The 23995-nt window shown below is 44.5% G+C and overlaps 2 protein-coding genes across 2 annotated transcripts in view; both read right to left on the reverse strand.

Moving 5' to 3' along the window:
• Positions 1-208: 208 nt before the first annotated feature.
• SNTN (sentan, cilia apical structure protein) lies at positions 209-1768 on the reverse strand. The gene is made up of 4 exons (XM_026052607.1): positions 1629-1768; positions 1216-1250; positions 663-802; positions 209-367 (listed from the first exon to the last, which is right to left on the reverse strand). Exons 1-4 carry the CDS (start codon positions 1766-1768, stop codon positions 209-211), a joined length of 474 nt encoding a protein of 157 aa, XP_025908392.1.
• A 5127-nt stretch (positions 1769-6895) lies between these two features.
• SYNPR (synaptoporin) overlaps positions 6896-23995 on the reverse strand; it is a 36557-nt gene continuing 19457 nt past the window's right edge. Inside the window, exons 3-5 of the mRNA XM_026052584.1 lie at positions 16745-16943; positions 9633-9824; positions 6896-8514 (exon numbers count right to left, since the gene is read on the reverse strand). Coding sequence (XP_025908369.1) covers positions 8248-8514; positions 9633-9824; positions 16745-16943 — 658 coding nt within the window. The 3' untranslated portion in view covers positions 6896-8247. The remainder of the gene's footprint in view (positions 8515-9632; positions 9825-16744; positions 16944-23995) is intronic.

Here is a 23995-nt window from a genome sequence, read left to right on the forward strand (position 1 = left end):
TTGGCACTTCTGTGCCACTCCACAGACGGGCTCCTGCAGGAACTTGGCTACGATTTATTTATCTGTACAGATGTGAATTCACTCAGGTTTCTAAAAGACTTTATTCCATTTATAAGGAAAGAGCATAAGGTAGCGAGACATTTAGTGTTCTCTCTGCACGGAGCTTTCCCCATAATGTGCATAGCTACTTTTCCCTTCATAGCTCTGATCACTTTGTGGTTTTCACATTTCTGATCTCCCGCAGCAGGTCAGACATTAGCGCCACGCTGACTAACAGGATCATGAAGTCTTCAAAATCCATTTTGCTCTCCAATTCCTCATCCAGGGCAGAAATTATTTCCTGGTATTTCGGGTTGTTTTCTTGGCCCTATAGAGAATTTTAACGAAGGATACTTAGCACAGAGCTCCTTAATGTCTTCACATCGGCATTTCCTGAAGACAGCCCAAGAAACTCAATTAGAAACTGCCTGAGGAGTAGAGCCCTCTTGGTCTTGCTCACGCTGGAGAGAGGCAATGACCACCAACCCACCCGGTCTTGTTGCTCGAGATGGGTACTTGAACACGTGTCATGAAGTTTGCAGAGCTGGAAATGCAAAACTTCAGGATCAGCTGCTCTGTGTCCTGCCATGGCCATGCGGAGCCCGGCCGCCCTCCCGGCTCACCTGGATGAAGCTCTGGAACTGGGTTTGCAGCAGGCGCTTGGCGGTCCGCTGGCCGAGCTTGCTGCACGGGTCGGCAGCGTTGCTGTGCACCAGGGCGGCCGTGGCAAAGGCCTTCTCCAGCTCCGAGCCCTTCCGCAGCGCTGGGACAGACAGAGTGGCACGGGCCAGCGTGGGCAGTGGAATGGAAGGCAATCCATCAGAAACAGCCCGAGCGGGTGGGAATTGGGAATTACCCACAGAGGGCTGAGGCTTTATCTGAGGGGGCCAGTGATGCACCCCGTGCTCCAGAGCCCTCCTGGGAGGCTTTCAAAACCAGCAAATTCCCAAATGAACTCATTGGCTTCATGCAAGGGGAGGGTTACACACCAGGGACTGGCCGTGCCATGGACACCAGCCACCTCCAGCTGCTCTGGGCAAGTGGCACAGGGACCGTGTCCACCTGAGACCCTTGCTGCTTGCATGGGTCTCCAGCAGCTCTGCTAAATCACCCATGTTCTCTGCCCTGGCGTTGTGTCCTTTGGAAATCCACCCCCCTCAACGATGGTCTCCTTACCTTTGATGGAGGCCAGCTGCTTGGCTATGGATATGCTGGTAGCGAGAGAGGAGAGAGTTAGCACCTGATGGATGGCACGGGCACAGCGGTCTCCACCAGCACGAGAGGCTGATCCCCTGCACAGGCAGTGAGGAGCATCCCACGGCTCTCCTCCAAGCTGCAGGGATCCTGGATGCTTATCAGAAAAAGTGAGTGCCAGGCAGGGGCATTTCAACAGATTTGTAAGTCATTTTCCTTGCACCCAGGGAGAGCTCCAGAATGGCTCCTTTTGCTAAACCACTGGGAAGGGAATGCAGAGCAGGCCACGTGCAGACGGAGAGGTTGCTTGTGGCAGGGAGAGACTGGCCCTGCTAACAAAATTCCCAGAGAAACGCCAGTTTAAAGAAGGTGGAAGGAATGAAGCAATCACTTACGGCCTGGGCATGTCCCCTGCTGCCGAAGGGCTCTTCCCGGGCGAGGCGGGAGCAGGCTGGTCCCTGGGGCTGTGCGCTGTGCCGGGCTGGTCCCTGGGGCTGTGCGCTGTGCTGGCCACGCTGGCTCTGCAGCCACACATTGCCCCAAGCCCTGGTGTTTGGGGATCTCCAGGCAACTGGAGCAAGAGCAAACAGGCGAGCACGGGCTCTGCCTGCGAACGCAGCCCGCGTGCAGCCATGCCCTGCCAGCAAGCAGCCCTTATCGCATGCAAGAGCGTAACAGATGCAAACCAAACCCAAACAGGACCTGAATGCACACAGGTACAACTTTGAACGAGGCACAGTTAGAGCATTGCACCCTTTAGCTGCACGCATGAGCATTTAATGGGCAACCTCCCTAGCGTGGGCTAGCACTGCTTGCTTTGGGCTAGCGAGCAAGCTGTTCCTATAGATCCAAACCACGTTCCCTGACCCAGCACGCTCCCACATCCCTCCCCACCACTGCACTGAGGAGAGCTCCACTCTGCCTCCAACCTGCTAGCAAAACAGCACCCAGTAGCGGTGTCCCCATCCCATTTTTTACCCGAATGGATAGTGCCTGCTTCCAAAAGCAGCGCCGAGCCATATGGCAGAGCAGTCGCGCGCTAGGAGAGCTGGAAGGGCTCCCATGAACTTTGTTATTTATTGGCAGGAAAATCACTATTAGGAAGCGTGTAGCTTGTCGGGCACTACATCTCTCTGTGTCTTCTCTTTCCTGCACATCCTTAGCCTAGACGTGGCTGGACAGGATCACTGTGACCTAGGAAATCGTGTCTGATTTAATTCCAGGATAGTCTCATAGAAGGTGGCGACTTGAGCCACCTTTTCCAGCCCATCGCTGCTGGTGAAAGCAGCAATCCTGATGTCAGAACTACCCAGGACGAGACTTGATGTAACAGGACACTCAAAGGAGACTGCAACAGATGGCCTAGAGAATTAAAATGTTTTCCTCATTTAGTAGAAGCTAAATTACTGAAGGCTAATGAATAAGGATGTTTGCCACCTTACTGTTCCTGTATTTTAATTATCTTAAAAAGCATGGGAAAAGAGAACCTTTAATTTTCCATCTAAGAGTGTCATTACTCAAACAATTCAGAGGCTTTTTTTTTTTTTTTTTTTTTTTTTCTGAGAGGTTTAAGCTGTCTTAGATCTCTAGTGCGTTCTTTGGGGCTGGCTCATGAATAAAACAGAGCCCATAATTGCAGTGACGCAGCCAAAACACATATAATCAACGCTCATTAACCCATCAATTAACACACTAAAATTAAACAAGAATTCAGGATTAGTAATCTGCTATCAGTCAAGAAAAAAAAAGAGTTTCGATATCACGTTCAAGTGATAACTCCCCTTCACATCTGTTGAACCCTACCAGAGAGCACAAAAAGCCTCATATCCGGCTTAATCCCCATGCTTGGTCTCAGCACTGGAGCTAAAAATGAGCATGAGCCTCAGTCTGTGGCACTGAGCTACACAGGGATGGTACTGAGAGGTGCCTTGCAAAGCCACATTTTGGGTCATTTCCACTGCAGATTAGGTTTCAACTCACGTTTTTTGTTGTTTTGTTTTTGTTTTCCTGTTTTCCAACCCAGCAGACTCCTGGCTTTGCTGGGAAGGCCAAGGCAGCTCACTGCCTCCCCGGGACATGCCGGGAAGCACTGCAGGAGGCCGGCAGCAAGATTCCGGCTCCGTGCATCCACACGGGAACGTGGCCAGCCCTCGAATCTGCCAAGGTGTGCCGGGAGGAGGCCATCTGCTCCACAGATATTTCGATGCCTTCAATTTAGGCTGGGAAGAGCCAGGTTCTCCTGCAGAAATCTGCCACTGCCACCCCATTTTGGGGTATTCCCCAAGTCTTTCCTCTCCTCCTCCTCCTCACCTGACTTCATGCAGCTTCATGTTCCTGAAGCACCAGGTGGGCAACAGAGCCTGACTCTCTCAAAGATGCCCTGACCATCACAACAGAGACAGAAGCCTGAACTTTTTTTTGTGAACAAACTGCTAATTTTGACCTTATGTGGCAGGGTTTTGGTTCAAAAAAACCCTGAGCCTGAGAAGCCCCCCGACTGCAACCTTTTAACCCAAAGCAGGCCTGGTGATCAAAGTTTGATGCTATTTTCCTCTTGCTTCACCCCTTTGAAATCAGTTCCTTAACAGAGGAAAGCAGGAGGAAAAGGGGAATAATCACTGCATTCAACCTGCCAGTGCCAGCAGAAATCAGTGGTGCCTTCAGCACTGTCCATCCTCCTCCTCCTCCCCTTGAAGCCCAGGAGATGCATCTGTACACATTGAAAACTACAGTCTTGTTAAAGAAGTATGTGAGAATGAGAATGTAAGAAAATAAATAAGTAGCTAAATGCAATAGTAGGAATACTGCTCCCACTCAACTAGTAAAACTTCATACCAAAATACTAAGATCTTCCTGGAACACTCGATGAATGAGGAAAAGCAGCACACGTTTTTAATACTGAAGTGCAGATTATTGCTGCTCTTAGAAAATTCCCAGAGAAAAAGCTCTTGGTTTTAATAGAAGGAAAGAATAAAAAGTAATCCTGAAAAAGAGAATAGTTAAGTCAGAGCATAAGCTAAGCAGCCCATCAGTTCTGCTGTATAAAGATTTTGACATAAATCTGGCTTAAAACTAGGAGACAGAAACTAAATACTCATAATATGATGTGGCACAATATGAGAAGATTTTTTTCTGAAAAGGGTGAAATAACATGGCAATTTTTACTCTTTTTTTTAAATCTGTAATATTAAATGTGAAACTCTGGAGAGTGTCAGGAGCAGACTATAGGCAGATGCAATAAATGTTGCATGGGGTTGTCTCTTTCATCAGTACATCAGAGAGTTGGACAGAAATAATTCAGGGCTGGGGCTCTATTTGCTTATTCAAATTCAGAGCATATGCAAACTGGAAATCAATTGGAAATAATTAACAAAGGCAAGTTAGATAGTCACAACACAAATTCAGGCAACAAGCTCTCCTTGAGCCCTGGTCCTCACCAAGGCTCTGTGTTAGGGGAACCTTGATGGCCATGGATGAGATACGCTCAGTCACCATGAAGGTATTGCACACTAAAAGCAAAAATACCCAGTCAAGGAGGAGCACAGTCCTACGGGCTGGATAAACTCATCCTCATGGCCTTGTTGTGCCAGGCAGGGAGAAAGTCCCCCCTTGGCTAGGGACAGTGTTGCCGTGCAGAGCAGAGGTACCAGCTTGTCCCACGTGCATGGGCTTGTCACTCCTCTCTGCTTTTATATACGCTGTGGATAGTCTGAGGAGGCATTTGGGCAGCCTCTCCCAGAGAAAAGGGCCTGGGAAAGCAAACCCTGTGGTCCCATCTCCCCATCACACACAGATTTCTGCCTCCCTACCACAGCTCCTGCCTTGGCAGTGCAACTGTGCTCCCTTCCATCCAGGGTAGCTGAGAAATGGGCTATAAAGAGAAACACATGGGAAAACAGGAGGGCAAGCACACAAGATCAAGGAACACTTTTTTTTCTTTTTCTCTCCCTGGTCTGACCTAGTTATTTAGCTAACTGGCAGAGATGCTCACTAATAATGAAGCAGGAAAGCAATCAGTCTGCCAGCAGCAGCTTCACAGAGGATGCTAGCATTTATTTAGCTGTTTGTCTTAAAACTGGGAAACATCAAATACAGGCTTTTTATTATTGTTACTTAATATTTTGCTTTGCAGTCACTATTTCCATCTCAAATAGGCTTCCAGTTTCTCAGTGATTACAGAAGGATGTGATAAGAATTGAATTTGGAGGAACAGAGAAGAAATATTCAGAAACATTCCCTTATGTAACCCAGGCAAGCACACATACCATTTGTGTTTTCACTTTTGCTCCTGCCATATTATATCAATCAGAGATGCTATAGATGAAGAGCGTTTTCATCCCTCCTAACTCACAGTGAAGACTTTCGTGCCCGAAGGATATATCAGATAATGATCAGCTCGTCTGCACTGAGCGGGGTGAGGAGACTTTGTACCTAGTGAAGGTTTTCCTACTGAATAAAGCAAAGTGCAATTCTTCTCTGAAAAATGTGTCTTTTTCACTGCTTCTGTAAACTTTTCAAGCAGCTCCGTCTTTCATGAGGAAATCTGTGCTTTGTCTTGAAGTTAGACAAATAGTACTCAAAATAAGGTATTTTCCCAAGTCAGACCCTAACCTTGTATCAGGAACTGCCTCCGCTTCCCTCCAGAGAGGGCAACTCTTGAAGCTGAGGAAGCTCCAATTCCTGTACTCCTGGAACTGCACAAGAATTGCAGCTTGCTTGAAATATAGGAAAGAACCTAAGCAAGACCCGGGTTTCTAACCCTCATCTTGCATAGAAAGGGAAATGTGACCCTGGAAATGTGGACCTGCTGATGCAGAAGGATAAGTTGATTAAAAGATAAACAGATCACACAAAAAAATCCCTCACATGTTTCTAGTGGAGAGGCCTTAATGGAGATAACTTAGGATATCTCTGATCAACTAATACACAGCAAACCTCTTTCAAAGACAAAGGATTGTGGAGAAGTGGGACTAAGGGGGCCTGGGGGCATGAGGAACACACTTCCCACCTCCTTTCCTGCTCCACTTGCACAGATTTCATTTTCTGATGGCTCGCCTATATTTAGCATTTTCCAAACACTTAAAAAAAAACATGGAACAAAAGAATTGAAAAACCAATTTTTCATTGACCTGGGTTTTCATTTGACCTGGAATACAAGGACATCTAGATATTCAGGCTTGTCCTTCTACAAGCACGAGACATGTCTTTCCAGCAATCCTTGGCACTGGGCTAGTTAGCACAGCACTGGGCTAATTTTACTGACACTTGGAGAAAGAGGTGACAAAGCAGGCAGATACTAAATTACAGAGATTTAAATGATTTTTGTTTAAACTGATGACACTGACCTTTAATGACAAGTGTCTGCAGATGTGTCACACTTCATTGTATGTTAAACAAGTGTTAGAAAACAGCAAGATTTTGACTGATAAGGTCAATAATACCCTAGCCATCTTTTTGGTTATTTTACATTAATATTTTAATACTACCATACTCTTAAAATATGAATTGTATGCAATAACTTTATTAGGGTCAAATAGATATCACAATATAGATTCATCCACCAAGTAGCCATAAATTGGTTACAACAATCATAGAAGAGACTATGCCGTTTTAAGCTAAGATGCTTTCAACATTACAGCTCATACAATAAGATTATATACTGATACACTTTTATTTAGAAATGCAGATGATCAGTTTTGATTAGTTTATTGTGCTTCAGGCTTTAAATTGTGTTTTAAAATACAGCGCTGCAATGCAGCCCCTAAGTTGTTGCAAGGGAGGGCTCAAATCTCCAGGGATAAATCTTCATGGGATACAAGGCTGGCCCTGGCTCAGCTGTTTTAGGATAAATTCCTTTGAACCTGGGCTATTTGGTCAATCTGGTTACATTCTCTGACAGCACCAAGTTAGCACTCAGGGCAGCAGTGGGACAGAGGGATATCTCATAAATCTTAAGCAGCATGGTTAGAAAGATTTTCTCTTTTTTCCTCCTCCTTCTATTAAAGGAGGTTATAAAGGAATATTTTGACTTTATAAAATAACAATACATGCATTTTTTCCTGTTTTTCGTATTAAGCAATGGGGTGTTTTCACATAGTTTTCTGTACTGATATCTGCACCTCTGTTATCTTAGTTAAATAAATACCTTTGTAAACATATAACACAGTTACTTGGTCCTTATTCTTCACAGCTCACATTAAAAGATTCACAAAACATCCATAGAAATAGTGATTTATAGCATGAATACTTAGCTTAGTTAAATGGAATAAACATCAGTCAAGTACCATATATACTACTGAATGCCATTTCAAGGAAAAACATTTTAGTTACAAAGCATTCAGAACTCGGGTAAGCCATATGTTCAACTCTGCAAAATATATAAAAGATGCATACTTCTTTTAAACATACATTTAACAAAATGCAGCGGCAGAAGTTGAGAATTTCCATTTACACCGTCCAGACATTTGGTAGTATGAAACTGCTTATCCATGCACTAAGCTACGGATGACTCGGTTATTTGAAATAATAGCAAAATCTTCTGAAAAAAAAGATATAATCAAAACAAATGCTCTGAAGAGTCACACACAGGCAGTTTTGAAAATTTAGGAGCAATGTTACATGCATGGATATACAGAATAATCTGTAGAAATAATAGTAAAACACTTTTTTTTTTCTCCACCAAAATGCAGAAGGAAATCCAATTATCCTATGCATATTAAATACTACAGACTTGAGGCTACAAAATGCTTCTACCATCGTTACATATACAAAACTACCATAAGGTTATCTCTACGGTACATACTGCAACACAGGTCACCACCTGTGACGAGCACGTCTGCCGCACCGGGCTAGGCAGGGACGAGGTGCCACCTCCGGCTCACCAGCCACCTCTGGAGGCACCTCGAGATCTTCGGCTGACATGAAACATCACGTTGTAGTATTGATTTAGACCCCCCGAAAAAACCTGGCACCGTTGAAAGAGACCTGCGAAACTCTCTACACGTGAGGGCTGTGCTAGATTTGGTTAGCGAAGGAGGTCGGGCCGCTCTGGCCGTAGCCCTGCTGCTGGCCATACTCACCCACCTGGCCGTAGGTGCTGGGCTGGTTGTAGCCACCCGTGGGCCCGTAGCTGTCCTGGTTGTAGCCACCCTGGCTGTAGCTGCTGGACTGCTTCTCCATGGTGTCCGCAGGGTGACGCTGGCCCGACGAATGCCAACCCGTCTCCTTAAAGACGAACCAAATGTTGCCTGCCCAGAGGATAAAGTTCAAGAATCCAAAGACCTGCATGAGATAAAAGGCAGTGTGTCACCCAACCACTGCAATGCCACAGCCTGACTGAACCTGCTGGGTCCTGCGGGCACTGGGGACACTCCTGCTGTGTGGGGCTGCTGGAGGAGACTCCACAAAGCCATCTCATGTAGACACTTCACTTGGCAGATGCACCTATGTCCTGTGCTAGCTGGCTGAGCTTGAGTTGTCACCACCCAAGGAAGGACATAGTGACTCCAGAGGCCACCTGCAGAGCCCTGGTAGCTGTGCTCAGTCGGGTCCTGGAGGTGAAAAACCTCCTCAGTTGACCACAGAAGATGATGGCTGAAGTTGGACAAGACAAGATCACAACCATCATGATCCACAAACACATCTCTCGGCCCAGGGAGACAGCAAGGTGAAGTCTGCTGGCATCTCAAAGGAGAAAAATGCTCAATAGAGAAAAGTCACCCAAGTTTCATTTCCTGGGCATAGAACCACATACTTCTCCATCAATATGTAGCAAAAAAAACCCCAGGCAACATTTCAAAATTAGGTGACTGGACACCCAAAGGGATATCAGATTGCCAAGGAATCAAGGGGTACAGGCTGCTGAATAAACATTTCTTTTTATTGTCTTTTCCTTCTTTAAGGGGAAGGATGTTCCTGCCTTTTTCCCCCCCCAAAATCTAAAGAAATTTTGCAAAAATAAAACTAAAAGAAATTATTTTAAAAGAGTTAAACAGATTGCTCAGCTGGCCAGAAGTATTTTTTTTTTAAGTCATTGCTTTTTTTGTTTGTTTTGAAGAGGTTTTTTTTTTGTTGTTCTTTTTGAGGATTTTTAAAGAGAACACAGAATCCTTTTCCAAAGCTCTGCAGTATAAATTAGAAGTAAACAGGCCAAATATTGCACTTGAAAAGACAATTGGATTTCTCCTAATCCCAAACCACCCGCTCACCCTACTGCTGCGCCTGGCTAGACAGTTGCTCTAGGTCAGGCTCTGCTTTTCCCTGCACGCAGATTACAGGTAATCCTAATTAAAACATCAGCTAGTTGGTTTCCACCAGCTGGTTAGGTCAACAGAGAGGTTCAAAGAGATGAAGACACATTTGCAAGGGAACAATGGAAAGCAGTGATCAAATTCACTTACAACCGAAGTGTTCAGGCTCGACATAACCGGGCTGCGGACAGGCAAGCATTTGTTGGACTGCTGTTTGCAGGCTGACATCAGTAATAGCACTTCATCGGGATCCGTCGCAATTTTCACATCCGACAGTCCCTTGGCCCAAGCAGATGAGCCCACGAGCCACAAGAAGGAGAAGACCACGGTCACAATGAAATCCTGGAAGACAAATGAGTTAGCAGCGTTATACAGCTGGGTCAGCTGGGAAGAAAAACATTAAAGAAATCACCAGAAAGTAAAAATTTTGCTTCTAAGGGGAGGAAAAACAAGAGCTCCTGATTTTCCAACAGATTTTGCTTACAATCACAACCCGCAATGATAGCTTGCAGAAGGGCTTGACATACCCAAGGGGCCAGAGCCCTGCGGTGCCCATTTGGACCTCCGACCCTGGGAGCAGACGGTACTGAGGGCTGAGCTACCTTGAAACTGGGTGGTCCACAGCGTCTGCTACTGCACCAGCAGCCATTTCTGACGTTGTTTAGGTGCCTGGGAAGGCGACGAGCCCTCCTGAAGGCCGACACTCCTACCCGCAGCCAGCATGGAAAGCATTTCCACGAGCAGCGTCACTGGCAGAGCCCAAAACTGGCTAATCCCAGCCACCAGAGGAGAACTTTTCTCACAAAGGTCAAACATCCCTGGAGCACAAACTGCACCACCAATTATTAGGAGTAAACAAAAACAGAGAGACTTGCCAAGCCCTCTTGGCAAGAGAAGAGCTGACTCTCCCGCTCTTCTCTGTCCCCCATAACTCATTTCTAGCTCCCATCCTTGTGAAACCCAGGGAGAATGTGTGTCACTGCCTCGAGGATCTAACAACTGTGAGTATCTTTACTCTGAACCACTCTGCTCACTTTTCCCTTGGAAGACTGTCAGGAGCGCGCACATGCAGAAACTTCTCGTCGCGGCCAGAACGAGTGGCCAAATGACACCGTTGTTGTGTGGGCTTGGGGGGAAAGGAGGGAGGAAGTGTGATTTTTCAAGCTTTCTTGTGTCTTGCTAAAACAGAAGAGCCTTTCTACTGTCGTATTTCATCCCATCTGTCAGCCCACAGCAGATGGTCGAGGTGCCAAAGTCTAACATGCCACTAACTGCATCACTGTGTCTTGATATCCCATCTCCCATGGAGGCTCCTCTTGCTCGCCCTTTCCCCCTACAAAGTAGAGGTGCACGTAAAAGGAAAACGTTTGTGAAGATGATGGCACATTGGGTTGCCAGCCAAAGAAATAAGTTACTTTAGGGAAACCCAATTCTCATCTACAAATGCACCCTATGTTTCCCTTGATGGAAGATACAAGTCAACAAGCCGGCCTCATTGCGATGGGCAGACAAAGGATTTCTCTGCTCATGCAGATGGGATTAAATTATCTGCGCTTGGACGCTATCCCAAAGGATGACTCATTCATTTTGAACAGTGTCACTGCTTATTTCCTGCAGGCTTGTGTCTGCCGTGGGGCCTCAATTTACCTTGCCCTCACTTTGCACTATCTACATGGGCTCCCTCAAAGAGCATGCAGCGAAGTGCAGGAACTGATCTCTCTCCTAACACCTAAAGGGACCTGGTTACGACAGAGGCGTATAGCCCAGAGTACATTTTCTTTTCAGGGAGATTACCAGCAAAAGAAATTATCATATGCGGAAGTTTCAGCAGTAACTGAATGAGAAATGAGCTCCTAGAGGCAATGGTTTAATAGCAAATATTTTCCTAGAAATTTCAGCTGGTAGAAATGTCAGATACTCTCTAGGCCAAGAATTATGATGATACATGCTTATTTACTAACAGGCTTGGGACCTGAACACCGAGCCTGTTTATAGGTTTCCACTGACACTGCGAGATTGGGACACACCAGAGGTTTGGGGAACACCTCGTGAAAGAGATCATCAAGACTTCCTCAATGGAGCTCGAGTGCAATGCTTTGCAAGCTAAATTAACCTGGGGAGTCAATGCCTCTGAGAGCAACAGCAAGATAAACAAATGACAGCAGAAAGGAATTTGAGGACAACAAATTGAGCAAAATTAATACAATACAGAACATTAATCTTTCTGAAAAAGGAAAAGCTTAAAAGTTAGCCAAGTTCATCAAGCAGGTGACAACAACAGGGGATTTTCAAACCCAATTCCAACCTCCTAACCCATCCAGCAATAGATTAAATCTTGTCTTTCCTCCAGCAACATTTGTTAGCAGAGTTACCGGCATCTCAGGATAGCAGGCACTGACCCCAGTGCTGCAACTGGAAGAATTTGTGTTGTAGTTCAAAAGTTGCTCATGTTGTCATAAGCCACGTTGGAGCGAACACACACCCTTCTGCTTTAGGCTGGTGAAGGCAAATCTCTGATGTCACAAATTCACTTGAAACAAGTCTAGAACAGGTAGAGAAGGTACCCTAGGATCTCAGTATCTGAGTGCAAATGAAGAAACCCTACCTGATTTTAACACGCTTGGTAATGTAGTTCCAATCTATCTTGGTGAAGAACTTGCCTATTTATCAGCTATGATTTTGGGATAAAAATCCATCTGGGTATAGGGAAGAGTTCACCCAAGGGGAAATATCAGACAAGGGGACTTGGACATAGAAACCATCTACCCTCTCCAAAAGCCAGATGACACAAACACTCCCCAAAAGGGGTTACAGGGGCAAGAGTTTGTCAAAAAGATTTAACCAAAAGCCTAATGAAACATGAGGATTATTTCAGCACATACTTTCATCAAGGTTACCAGCCTGTATTCAGGCTCTTTGAGGACTTCTTTCTCCAGAAAGAAATGGCACTATGCACAGAACAAAATCTACGACTGGAACAAACTTGCATCTTCGCCTCTATTTTGAATCTTTGCTAACCTTCAAGCTTTGGCTGGAACTTGAACCTCTCTTGTTTTCAAGTGGGTTTGGATTTCTGGCTGAACATTTTCACAGCTCTGGGTGGAACAGAGTTACAAGATAATGACATGCTGAAAATAAAAGTGAATTTCAAGCTAAGCTGTTCTGTGGCTTAATGTCTATCTGGGGAATTTCTCCTTGGTAATTAAAGCCAGAGTGGCTGCATACTAAAACAAATCTTGCATTTGCATGTTTAATATCCCCATAGTATGTTTTTTTTTTTCTCCTCCTTTGGAACAAAGTAATTTTTGTAGTTGCTGTCTTGAAGTGATGTCTACAGATCCCTTCAGTGTGTATTGTTGTATGGTTACACTGCCCTCCTAATTGCAAAGCTCCTTGTTCAGATCTCAGTGAGATACTTTGGTCCACTTACAGGTACCTTTGGGAAGGAGGCAAAACAGCAACATGTAAGAGAAAGCAGAAATCAAGATTGAAAACATACTGTATAACTAAGGAAAGACTTTGAGCTTGGTGAAGTATGCACAGCAAAAAAAATTCTTACTGCTTTTCTCAAGCTGAAACTGGGTATTACTGGGTCTGCCAAAAACATCTAATTGGAAGAATTTCATATATTACAAGTCTGAGGATGGAACTGTGAATGCTCATTTTCCTCTAATGAGTGCAACATTTCTCTTTGCTATCAAACCACTAGCTTTTGCATTCGTATCTTTGCTGGGACAGTTAAGTGCAGCCCCTTCAGCCTCCCAAGGGCAGTTTCGGGTGTTCCACTGCCCAACAGCACCCAGTCCAGCCCAAAGGGCCTGGAAGCAGCACGCTCTTTGTCTCAACTCAGCCCCAACCCATGGTACCACATATGTCTTCAGTGCTCCAGGTTTTACCTGAGCACAAAAAACATGTCAAAACACACACAAAAAGCTTCTACAACCTTGATCATCCTGCCATGCTCCCTGCTTGCTTTCCTGCCTAACAGGAGCAACTGGTCTGTTATCCTGCTTCTAGTACCTCTCCAAAAACATTTCTAGCCATTAATGTTTATGCAAAGATCCCCTGCACCTCTCACAAGGCCAGTGGGTTGCTGTCCCAGGGACTGAGCAGGGAAGCAGGTACCTGGGTGCTTCACCATCCTCGTGTTTTGAGCAAGGTTCCACCCTGCATTTTCTGCAGGATGAAGTTTTGAAAGAATTGCACACTTTTAGTTATGGCTTATGGCCTTGCAAGCTTGTTTCTGGCAGGGTTGTGTCGAACCTGCTGGGAGGTACCAGAATGTACAGCAAGGTCACCACAGCTTCAAAAGGAGAGGACACAGGTGGGTTGAAATAGCTCTCAAATGCAAACGGTTCTTCAGGTTACCCAAAGTGTGTTTTCTAACTGAAGATTCAGCATTTGCTTTATGGGTTTAGACAGCTCTTTATCCATTTCCTCTGTATTTGTGGGAATCTTTCATGCTATTTTCTGGGAATCTTTTGTACTATTTTCTAGACCAGAGGGGAGAAAATAAGATATGTATAATCCAAGATGCCACCAAGAAGAGAACAAGTGTTGGCTTTAGTTGATTTGGTACACAGCATACATAAAGTACCTTGTACCTTTACTGTAATGCTTTAATGTAATTATTCATGGGACTCCAGATGCAAAGGGGAAACCTCATCTCCTTACATGCTAGCATGTTTATGCAGGGTAATCAGATTATCAAGTAACCACTACAAAAATGAAATACCTTGCAGAGCTATGTCAGGCACTTTTACTGGCTAAATCTTTTAATGCAATATTAAATCATACGCATAAAGCTATTTTTAATTAAACAATCTTTGTTAATTTGCACTTATCTATTAATTAACTGGAATATTTATAAAGTGATTCTTTCTTACACATAAATGTATGTGCTTTTTCATAGTCAATCTACAGCCTTCCAAAGACAATTTGCTGCCAGAGGGTGTGGAGTTCACATATAGAAATGGCAAAGCCAGCAGTATTCCAAGTAACAGGTAATGATACATATTGACCGTGAATATTCTCTTCCATATCTCTCAAATGCAGAGACAAATGGTAACATATTTCCTGTTGAGGGAAAAGCCCTCTAATTTAAGCAGAGAGCAAAGGCTGGCTGCTCCCTGATTCCATGCACCTGAAAATAGATCTGAACTAAGGAGACACAGATGAGTTTGGGGGTCTCAAGTGCTAACTCCCCCCCTGCAAATGGCATGCAGCTTCAGTAAGACATTGCTCACTGAATAACACATGCCAGTGCTGCCAAAACAGCTGCAAAAGACTCAACAGCTTCTCTTACTGTAAATATTTCCTTGCATTATGCCTTATTCAACACTGAACCTTAAAATTCTGTTCCATAGTAAAAATGGTTAGCTAAGATTAACGTAAACAAATCTGTTTCTTTACAATTGTAAAAATAGTGTAAGCTTGAGTCATTTTTGGTTGAAATTTTCTCTGCAAGCTTCTTGTGACCAACTGCTCTTTAAACTCTTGATAATCATATAATCTGCACTCAGTCAGGTCTGTTGGACAAAATTAAATCTAAAAGCAAAACAAAAAAATCAAAAATCCTTAAAGGGTTTCTTCCCTCTCGCCTTGAAAAAGCAGAGCTGGCCGGAGGGGCTGCCCTCCTGGCAGGCTTAAACCCAGCACAATGGCAGGGGACAGACACACATCTCTATATTCCCCCCAAAAAACGTAATTTAGCCTTGGCATCAAGATTGGCAAATTGCAAACAGCTTTAGTAACAGACACCCATTAAATTTAACCTGTAGATTCAATTACAGTCCATTACACAGAACAAATTAAATTAATGCCCTGTTGATGTTGCAATGGATTGCAGCGTGCATCCTATAACAAACAGGACTGAGGAAGTATGATCAGGAGAGGGCTGGCTATCACCAGGAGAGTTTCAAACATCCACATCATAATCTAACATATTAATATTATTTTTCCCTCTTTTTTTCTCTCCTCACTATTATTACCCAGAATAATATGGCTGGTCGGAGAAAGAATTATTTTCCATAAGAAAATTAAAATGGCAGATCTCTGCAACTAATCCCTTGATGAGGCCATCTGAAAAGAGTTATTACTTGATGCCAACTGAATCATGCAGAAAGAAGGCACTTCGTTTATTTATTGCTTCTGCAGAGACCTCTATCTTGCTTCTCCTACCACCCCTTTTTCCCCTCATCTCTTCTCAGGGAAAGAAGACTCCCAGTATTCCCAAACACTGAAGTTTTATTTCCTTTAAAATGAAAGTTTTTTACTTCTATATCAATTTATCATTTTTGAATGATCACATCTCCTTGCAGTTGGAAATTCTTTCCTTCAAAGACCTGGTGATACTAAAAATTACCTTTTTCTCTTTTTCGTTCACTTACTGCTACTGCAGTCATTTCTTTTAACAAATACATACGCTTCTGCACTGATGATGCATCTTCCCCTGTAGTAAGCTTTTCTGCTATTACTTATTGTTTTTCAGCTATTTACAGAACAGGTCTCTAATGTAACCTTATCTTCTTTTGCCATAGATGGAGAGCGCAATACAAGAGCTTCAAGCCTGCATGTTTGGAGACCTAACTGAGCTCAAGTGCATCTGGGGTTCAACAAGATGCCCTTATCTAGCTAGGCCAAGGGCTGTGTTATAGTTTATGATGCTCTAATGGTTAGTGGAAACAGCACAAGTAACTGACAGATTTTATAGTCTTGCTTTATAAGAAAATGACAAGAATTGCTTTTTGTCATGAACTTTTAGGAACCAAGAACAGCAAAGGAAAGGCACAAGCAGGCTCAGGTCTACACGTCTTTGTAAATGCAAGGTGAGGAAGCTTATGGACCAGTGTGGAGATGAGAATGTGCAGGAGCTCAGGATAAGTCCACAAGGGCTGCCATGCAATACTCCATGGCCACCTTTCCAAACCACGGAAGCTTGGTTAACCCCATTGTTAATGAGCAACATGTAGCCTTCCTTGGATCAGAGGCAACATTTTGCTCACCCACCAGGCAAACACCTCCCCATTTCCTGCCCGCTGCCCAACCACCCTTGCAGGAACGCGGTGATGATGGGTTTATGGTCAACTCAATATTGAAGGTCTTTTCCAACCATAATGATTCTATGATTTTATGAACAGTACCCCATGGCAGAAGCCACAGGCAAACAAGGAGTTAAACCCAATTGGCAGGGACACATCGGCTCTATTACTATTGATGCTGGATGCTTAAGTTCCCATTAAGCACAGAAATAGCTCACTTACAATTAGAGGCCCCCGGTTGTTCTCGCGGTACTTGTTCTGGAAGAAGATATAGACGACAGTGGCAGCCAGTGAGTAGAGGAAGGCGAAGACTGCGATGGTGACGAAGAACTCTGCCGAGGAGGAGAAGTCTCCGATCAAGGAGAGCTTTTCTCGGCGCCTGCCTTCACAGGTGGGAACATCGAAATTCACCTCGTGCAACCTGGAAAACATCCCAAAGAGAAGCTGAAGCAGAGCAGCAGGAAACTGTTCCCTGAATAGACGGAGTTACATCTGGCCCATGGTTCCTTCTCATTCCTGAAGTGCATCGGTCTCCTGCACAAAAACAGGTCCTATAAGTAGTGCCTTGAGCTGTGCCCTTCAGAGCTGCTCACACAAATGAGGTTACTCTTCTGAAGGTTGAGAGCTGAGAGACTAACTGCATCTTTTAAGCACTCCTCTAACCTATCTCAGAGAGAAGCTGATGTGCCAGCGTTTGGCACAAATCCCTTCATCTCTGGGGTTTTGCCATGGCAAAAGTTGAAAACAAAATATGATCCAATTCTCAAATTCTTATAATCAAGAACCTAGCAAACAGGTTGTATCCTTAAAGCCATGGAAAGTCCATGTTTTGAAGTTCAAAATTTTGACTTTTGTGTAAACTCTGAACTCTGTGGCTCTGCTCGGCAGCTCCTGCTAGATCCTTTTTCACTTTAGTAATTGCAAGTTCTGTTTTGGAAATAAAGAGGAGTTCCCTCCTGGGCTCTGTCAGCTGCTCCTGTTGCATGGTCCAGGTGAGTTTGGTGGCAGGCGGGTGCTGCCGGGGAACACATTGCTCTGCTCTGTGCAGAGAGAGTGAAAAGGACAAAACCATCAGAAAGTTAACAGTAGCAATTAAAAAAAAAAAAAAAAATGTTCTGGTGCCAAGAAAGGCCAAGGCTGCCTGTGAGACTTTCCTATGCTTGAGGATAATTAATGTGTGGAACAGCAAGTCAATGGAGGCAGCAGTCGTGAATATGAGTAAATAAAAAAGTTAGGGCCCTAGAGAAAAACAAAGTACCCGCAGAAGAAAGTGCACAAGATGGATTAACGGGCACTGGAAAATTGCTTGACTTTCTGCTTTTCCTGATCCATACTAAAAGTATGGATCCATACTAAAAGTGTGTAGGCAGAGCCTTTTCATCAGTGGCTGATGCATAACATGAGCTACTAGCCTTGAGCACCTCCTTCTCTTGAGTTTCTGCTGCTATAGCACCAGTGAGATTAAAGCAGGGAATGTGTCTGCCTAGATTGCAATGTTTGTGCATGAGCAGCACCTGACTGCACTCTCCTACAATCACAGCAAAGTGATGAAAACCGAACACACGAGAGACTCTAATGCTTCTGAACACAATTAGACTGTTTCCTGAGTTGCTTTCAAAAGCTTCCTGGCATCAGTATGTAAACACTTTTCATTACTGTTCTTATGGTCCTTTCCAAAAGGGAGAAGCAAAAAGAAAGGATTTCTTAGTGCCTGGCCTTACAGTTCTGCCCTGTGGGGAGAAAGCAGCTAGTTGCAGCCACGTATCACACACATAGTCAGAAAACTGTTTCTTAACTGAAGCCACTTTCCTTTTCTATCCTTTATTCTCCTGACTGCATCTTAGTTCTGCATCCTGAACAGGTCAAAGTATTCACACATTATATTAACATCTAACTCGTGCATCCTCCCAGCAGTGCTTTTCTGGCCGAGCATCTTTCAGGGATACTGGATACATCATGATCACACAAGCCTCCTCCTATTACCTTATTTTTATTCACTAGCTTTTCCTCTTAGGCTTCTCTAGCCTCTGTGAGGACCTGCAGAAACTGGTGCCTCTCCTGGCCACCTCACCTCTGCCCAAGCAGTGACAATCTCAGTCATGCAAAGGGCTGGTTCAAGTGATGACTTGGTGCGAAGCACTCAAAAAGTTTCTTTAAAGTAGGATAGGATCAGCGAAGGAAAGTCCGGCTTTATTAATCAAAGCCAATCTTCTTTGATCTGTAATGGCACTGCAGAGAAACCTCTGATTCTCCCACAGATCTGCTGCTGACTCAGGCTTCTGGGGGCAGGATTGCTTGGGGATGACTCACAAAAACCTCCTTGCCTTCAACTCTGCCTCTCTTTTGATGTAATCCTACCTACCTTGCATCTTATTTCCTCTCACCTCTTCTTTCATCTTCTCTTATCTGACATTCTCTACCCCCCACCTTTTTCTTCAGATCATCCTGGACCAACATCTTCCTTTTGCTGCTTTTCTGCCTCTGAATTTAATCTTTGCTTTTCCATTTCCTAAATAAAATCATGAGCTCTGAGAGCAACTCCTTGCAATCCTGCCCTTGGCACTTAGTTAACATATGAGCAACACTGTTGGGCTGCACTGCCAGAAGTGATTTTCACTGATTGATGGACAACACAAATAGGATGACTTCAGTAATAAATTTAACCAATCGGGGGAAAAAAAAGCATCATTAAAAGCCTCCCACCAAGAACACCAAAATGCTCCTCAAGAAGTGAAGTGTGGCAGTGCTTTTTGCCTTGTGCAAAGCTAAGCACTATTATTAACTCCTAAATAAAACCAATGACTCAACAGGACCTTGCCCACCACCTCCACACAGCAGTGTCACAGCCACCCTCACGAGCGACTTGGTGCCATCACTTCAATAAGAGCAGCAGCCACTGCCGGACTTTCCAGCTCTGAATTCCCTCAAATCGATACAAATCTGATAACACTGATGAAGTCACAGCAATTAAAGACTGGTGAGGTTTCTTCTACTGCTTGGCAAGCTCTCCACGGCTGTGGGAAACACAGTGATGAGACAGCTGTGTTGTCTGGCTTGACAAGAGCAAAAGAGGGCAGGAATGTTTCCAAGGAAAAGAAAGATTCTTGCATTGTTCTGCAATTGCAAAGAACAGCTTCGTTTTCAGACACTAATTGTCCGCACATTGAAAACAGCCTGACACGCTCAGAGGCTGCAGCTGCGCTGGGGAGCAGAAGCTATAGGCTGTTCATGTAAACATGACCTTGCCTGCATCTCCCACAGTTCCTTACTGCAACGTTGAAAATACAATTTGCTTTTAATTATGGCCTCTCTGCTTTGGACAGGTTCAGCTGCCACAATGACCCAGGGAGCATAGAAAGAGTCAAACACCATTTTGTCCCACATCGTGTTGCCACCAGCCCATGCAGAACCAGAGCACGAGGAGGAGAGCACATGCACAGTGATTCCTCCACATCCCACCACACCAGCCATCAGCGCTCATGGATTTATGGACTCACAAACACTGTTGAAGAACCACCATGAAACTGTCCCCTATTAATTCATCTAATCTCTTTTGATTCAGGAAATCCCCTCCAGCTACACACACACAAGGCCATGTTTAGCCTTGAAACCAAAAGACCATAGGGTTAACATATACAGATATATATGTGCATAGGTATCACCGATGAACTGACTCAGGTTTCTTCTTTGGTGCTTTCATTAGTGCCAGGCTTAATAAAATACGAATTTGGCCTCAAATTTCTGAATGAGGGGGGTTAGTATTTCTCCACTTGCTTAGTAGGATGTGGTGAACAAACAGGCAAGAAAAAAAAAACCCTATTTTGGCAGGCTGTCCTATTTTCCAAAAATAGCATCTTGCAATCTACCCCCTGCACCTGTCTCTGGCATCCTCAAGCACTATACACAACACCCACACACGTGCTTGCGAGAACTCAAAGACCCATTACCTGCTCACTCAGGCTTTATTTTCCCCTCATTTATTCCCGGTACTCAACACTGTCAATTGTATTTACCATCTGCAAAGCAAGCAGAGAAAGGCAGTACCGCAGATTCATTGCTGCAGGTAGTGCCCATGGAAGAATTTTTTGCGAAATGTTTATCTTGGCTGGTAATCTTCAAAATGAGGGATAAACGGGATTTTCATAGACGGGAGCAAAATGCTGAAAGGAGCAGAAATAGGGGCCCCTAAGCTAGCCAAACCACACGGGTGGGACAGGAGGACATGGCAGCTTTCCTGCCTGTGTCTGGGGTTCTGGCACCTGTGTTTTTGGCACTTATAAGCATCTTCCAGGAATTCCCTTGGGATCTGAACAGTTGCACCCAAGTATGAGGGAGTACTTTTTTTAGGAGAGGAAACTACCGTTTTCTTTTCTCCCTGTCCCTTTCCTTTCCCTAGTGCCTTCAGCACCTTTTTCTGCTCCCAAGACAGCAGAATGAACCTTGGCACACCAGCCTCTACCACACATCTATTGCTGCTAAATCAGCCCATTTCTCTCTGGCAACAGGGAAAAAAAAAAAAAAAAGAAAAAAAAAAGATAAAGTGCTCCAGCTGACCCAGCAATCCAAGTCTGATCTTCTTTTTCCTCCTCTCCAGAGAAAGAATATTGTTTGCTGATCAAAGGGGCACTAGTTTGCTGATCAAAGAGTGTTTGGTTTGAAATTTCTTAGTGAAATCTCCCAGTTTCTTCCACAAAGACATCACAGACCTTTCTAGAACTACTCAGCATTACACACCTCAAACCTAAGAACACACCTGAACTTGCAAACTTTTATTCCTAATTTCTGCACAGGTCATTTGAGCATCCTGGAGATGTGGCCTGTCTCAGAGCTTCCTGCCATGGTTTGTGCAGGGATGTGCCTTGCTCAGATGCAAAGCAAAATCCAATTTGGAGCGAGCTCAGAGCAGGCACCACAAGGAAACATGAGGGCACTAGCCAGAAAAGTCATAGCAACCCATATTCTCTCTTACATACCTCTGATAAAAAACATATATATATTTTCCCCTCTCATGTTTTTCCATTTAACTTGTCAGGTTCCCAGCACTCACTCGCACATAGCGCTTGTGCAAACATTTGGCCAGTACTATTTTGCTACAGTAGGGTTTTTAATAGGACAAGCTGTCAGCCACAGTTGCTGTCTCAAGCCCCCACGCTGCGTGCGGCGCTGGGAGAGGTGGCAACTCCCCCGTGACGAGACACCCTCCATCCCGTCTCCATGCCCCCAATCCTCCTCTTGCATCTCCTCTCCCATTAGCTGGAGATCCTCCAAGGCATTCAGGCCTGCAGGAAGCAAAGCACTAAAGCCTTTTTGAGGAAGGAAATTCCATGAGATAAGGGAGAGCTGCAGCGCAGTAGAGCCATTGCCCAGTGGTGAGGATGGGACAGCAGTAGTGCTGTACCTGCAGCTTGCAGCCTTCTCCCTGCAGATGTCCTTGCAAAGCTCTTGGAAAAGAGCATTTCCCCATGCTTTAGGTTGGAGAATCATCCCAGATATGCAAGCCATAGCAAAGAACCTCCCCAAACTGTGCATGCATGCCATAACTCAAGATCTAGTACCTCATCGTAACACCAGAAAGAAAATAAAAAGGCTTACGATGGAGTAAGCACTTCAATGAAGCTCTTCAAAAGCTGAGTGGGTGATCCCAACCCAAATTTCCAAGCCTACACCCAGATCCATATTTATCCCATGAAATCTTGACTGCTCTTCTTGCAAACACATGCTCTTCCTTACTGCGACAGCAGCATGTGGTACTCGAAGATGTGCTCCATGGCTCCTTGCAAACCTCTATATCTGCCACAAATTGAGCTAGGAGGCCTGGAAATCCCAAAGGAGCATATTTGCATCACCCAACAGCAGTCATCAAATGCTGCAGTCACCCAGGAAGAGCACGACTGACCCTGTAGCTGCATCCCAGTCTGCTCCATCCTTCTCCAGAGGGACCTGAGATTCTTCCCAAACTAGCAAGCCTCTGCCAGACAAGAAAAAGCTGGAGCTAAGACCTACCAAGACCTACACTCCTAAAAGCATCAGAAGATGCACAAAGCAAAGGCACAAGCAGTAGCAACTGATTCCAATAATGAGTGTTTCTGGGGAATATTTCAACCCTGAGCACTGCATTTCTCAACAACCTGGCAATGCTGAGCCTCACTGTCTGCACCTAGCTATCATGCTCACATGCTCTGATTCTCAACATCTGTGACACATCCAATCCATTCTGTGTTACAAGTTTACATAGCAAAAGCCTGTACAAAATAGATCCAGGTTCTTGAGTATCACCTAATGCTCCGCCAGAAGCACCGAAAAGAAAAAAATCCTTCGCCTTGTGAGAAAGCCGAGATCACATACAGTTTAATCTACATCTATAAACCCAAAAAAAGGAAAGTTTCAGTCCCAGATGGGATAATTACAAAAGCAATTACAGAAGATACAATATAAAGGAAGGATTGCTGCTGTATTTTAATGTTAATATTGTACTTTAACTATAGTTTTCCCCAAATAAATTGTCCTAAGGGACTTGAGGTAATTAAATGCAAGTCCATGCAGATATTTAAGATATGACTGCAATAAGACCCCCAGGGAGGATATTTTCATTCTAAGCAGGCTTTGGCAGCTTTCCTCAACCTGTGGGCTTGCACAGGGGCTGAGCAGTAGCCAGGGCAGGAGCCAGGCAGACCTGCAGGTCTATGGACATCCTGCGAGGAGCTTCACACTGAATAACACACCAATATCCCGAAATTCAGAAAGCACAGAAATAGGTACTTTTCCAAGAAGAGCTATGGGAGCTGGAGATAACCACCCACCCTCTCTGGAGCCTACCAAACATGTAAAAATGCTGCATTAACCTCTTGGCAAATAAATTCAACTCTTGGCAAATAAATTCATGTGGAAGTCATGTGCATGACCCTGCCCAAGACATCCCACATGTTGAATTCCCTCCTGTCCTGGGAAACACTCAAGGGCCCCTGCACAGGGCATGCAGCTATAGGAGCAGGGCAAAGGTGCATGTCTGCTGCCTAGTTGGGCCAACACATCCCTTTGGGTGAAGTGGATCAAAAGCCTAGCAAGGCAAAAGGAAAATCAGAAGGGCTTCTGTGATGCCTGCACTTGTACCCACTGCACGGAAACATGCAAAAAGACATCTGCAAGGTAGGGTTTGGAAAAGGCAGCCTTTTTACATAGGCCTTTGTGGAGGTCATAGATAAAGCACCATTACTTGTACAAAACCACAGAGGACCCTTTATGAATATATATTAAAATTCAAATTGGGAAAAGCTGCATATATTAATATATGCACATCCACTTTAAGGATCAATTCTGCCTAAAGCATTAGTGAAGAATTTTGCTTGTACCAAAACAGTGTTAAACTAAATATTTGCACCTACTATGCCAAATAGGTCAGTCTGGATCAATATCACTCAAATTCATCAAAAATCTGACTGCTCCGGGCATCAAAAGCAAAGTTTCTACAGCTTC

Source organism: Nothoprocta perdicaria, unplaced genomic scaffold (genome assembly GCF_003342845.1).
Source record: "Nothoprocta perdicaria isolate Ctin4 unplaced genomic scaffold, notPer1 scaffold_9, whole genome shotgun sequence".
NCBI classification, from domain to species: domain Eukaryota; kingdom Metazoa; phylum Chordata; class Aves; order Tinamiformes; family Tinamidae; genus Nothoprocta; species Nothoprocta perdicaria.

Excerpts from the sequence above, each read along its gene's own strand:
- SNTN (XM_026052607.1), bottom strand. The coding sequence starts at position 1,768 with ATGTGTGGCTGCAGAGCCAGCGTGGCCAGCACAGCGCACAGCCCCAGG. Across the intron at positions 1,251-1,628 it reads GCAGGGGACATGCCCAGGCC|CATATCCATAGCCAAGCAGC; the intron begins GTAAGTGATTGC and ends TCTCGCTACCAG. Across the intron at positions 803-1,215 it reads GCAGCTGGCCTCCATCAAAG|CGCTGCGGAAGGGCTCGGAG; the intron begins GTAAGGAGACCA and ends TGTCTGTCCCAG.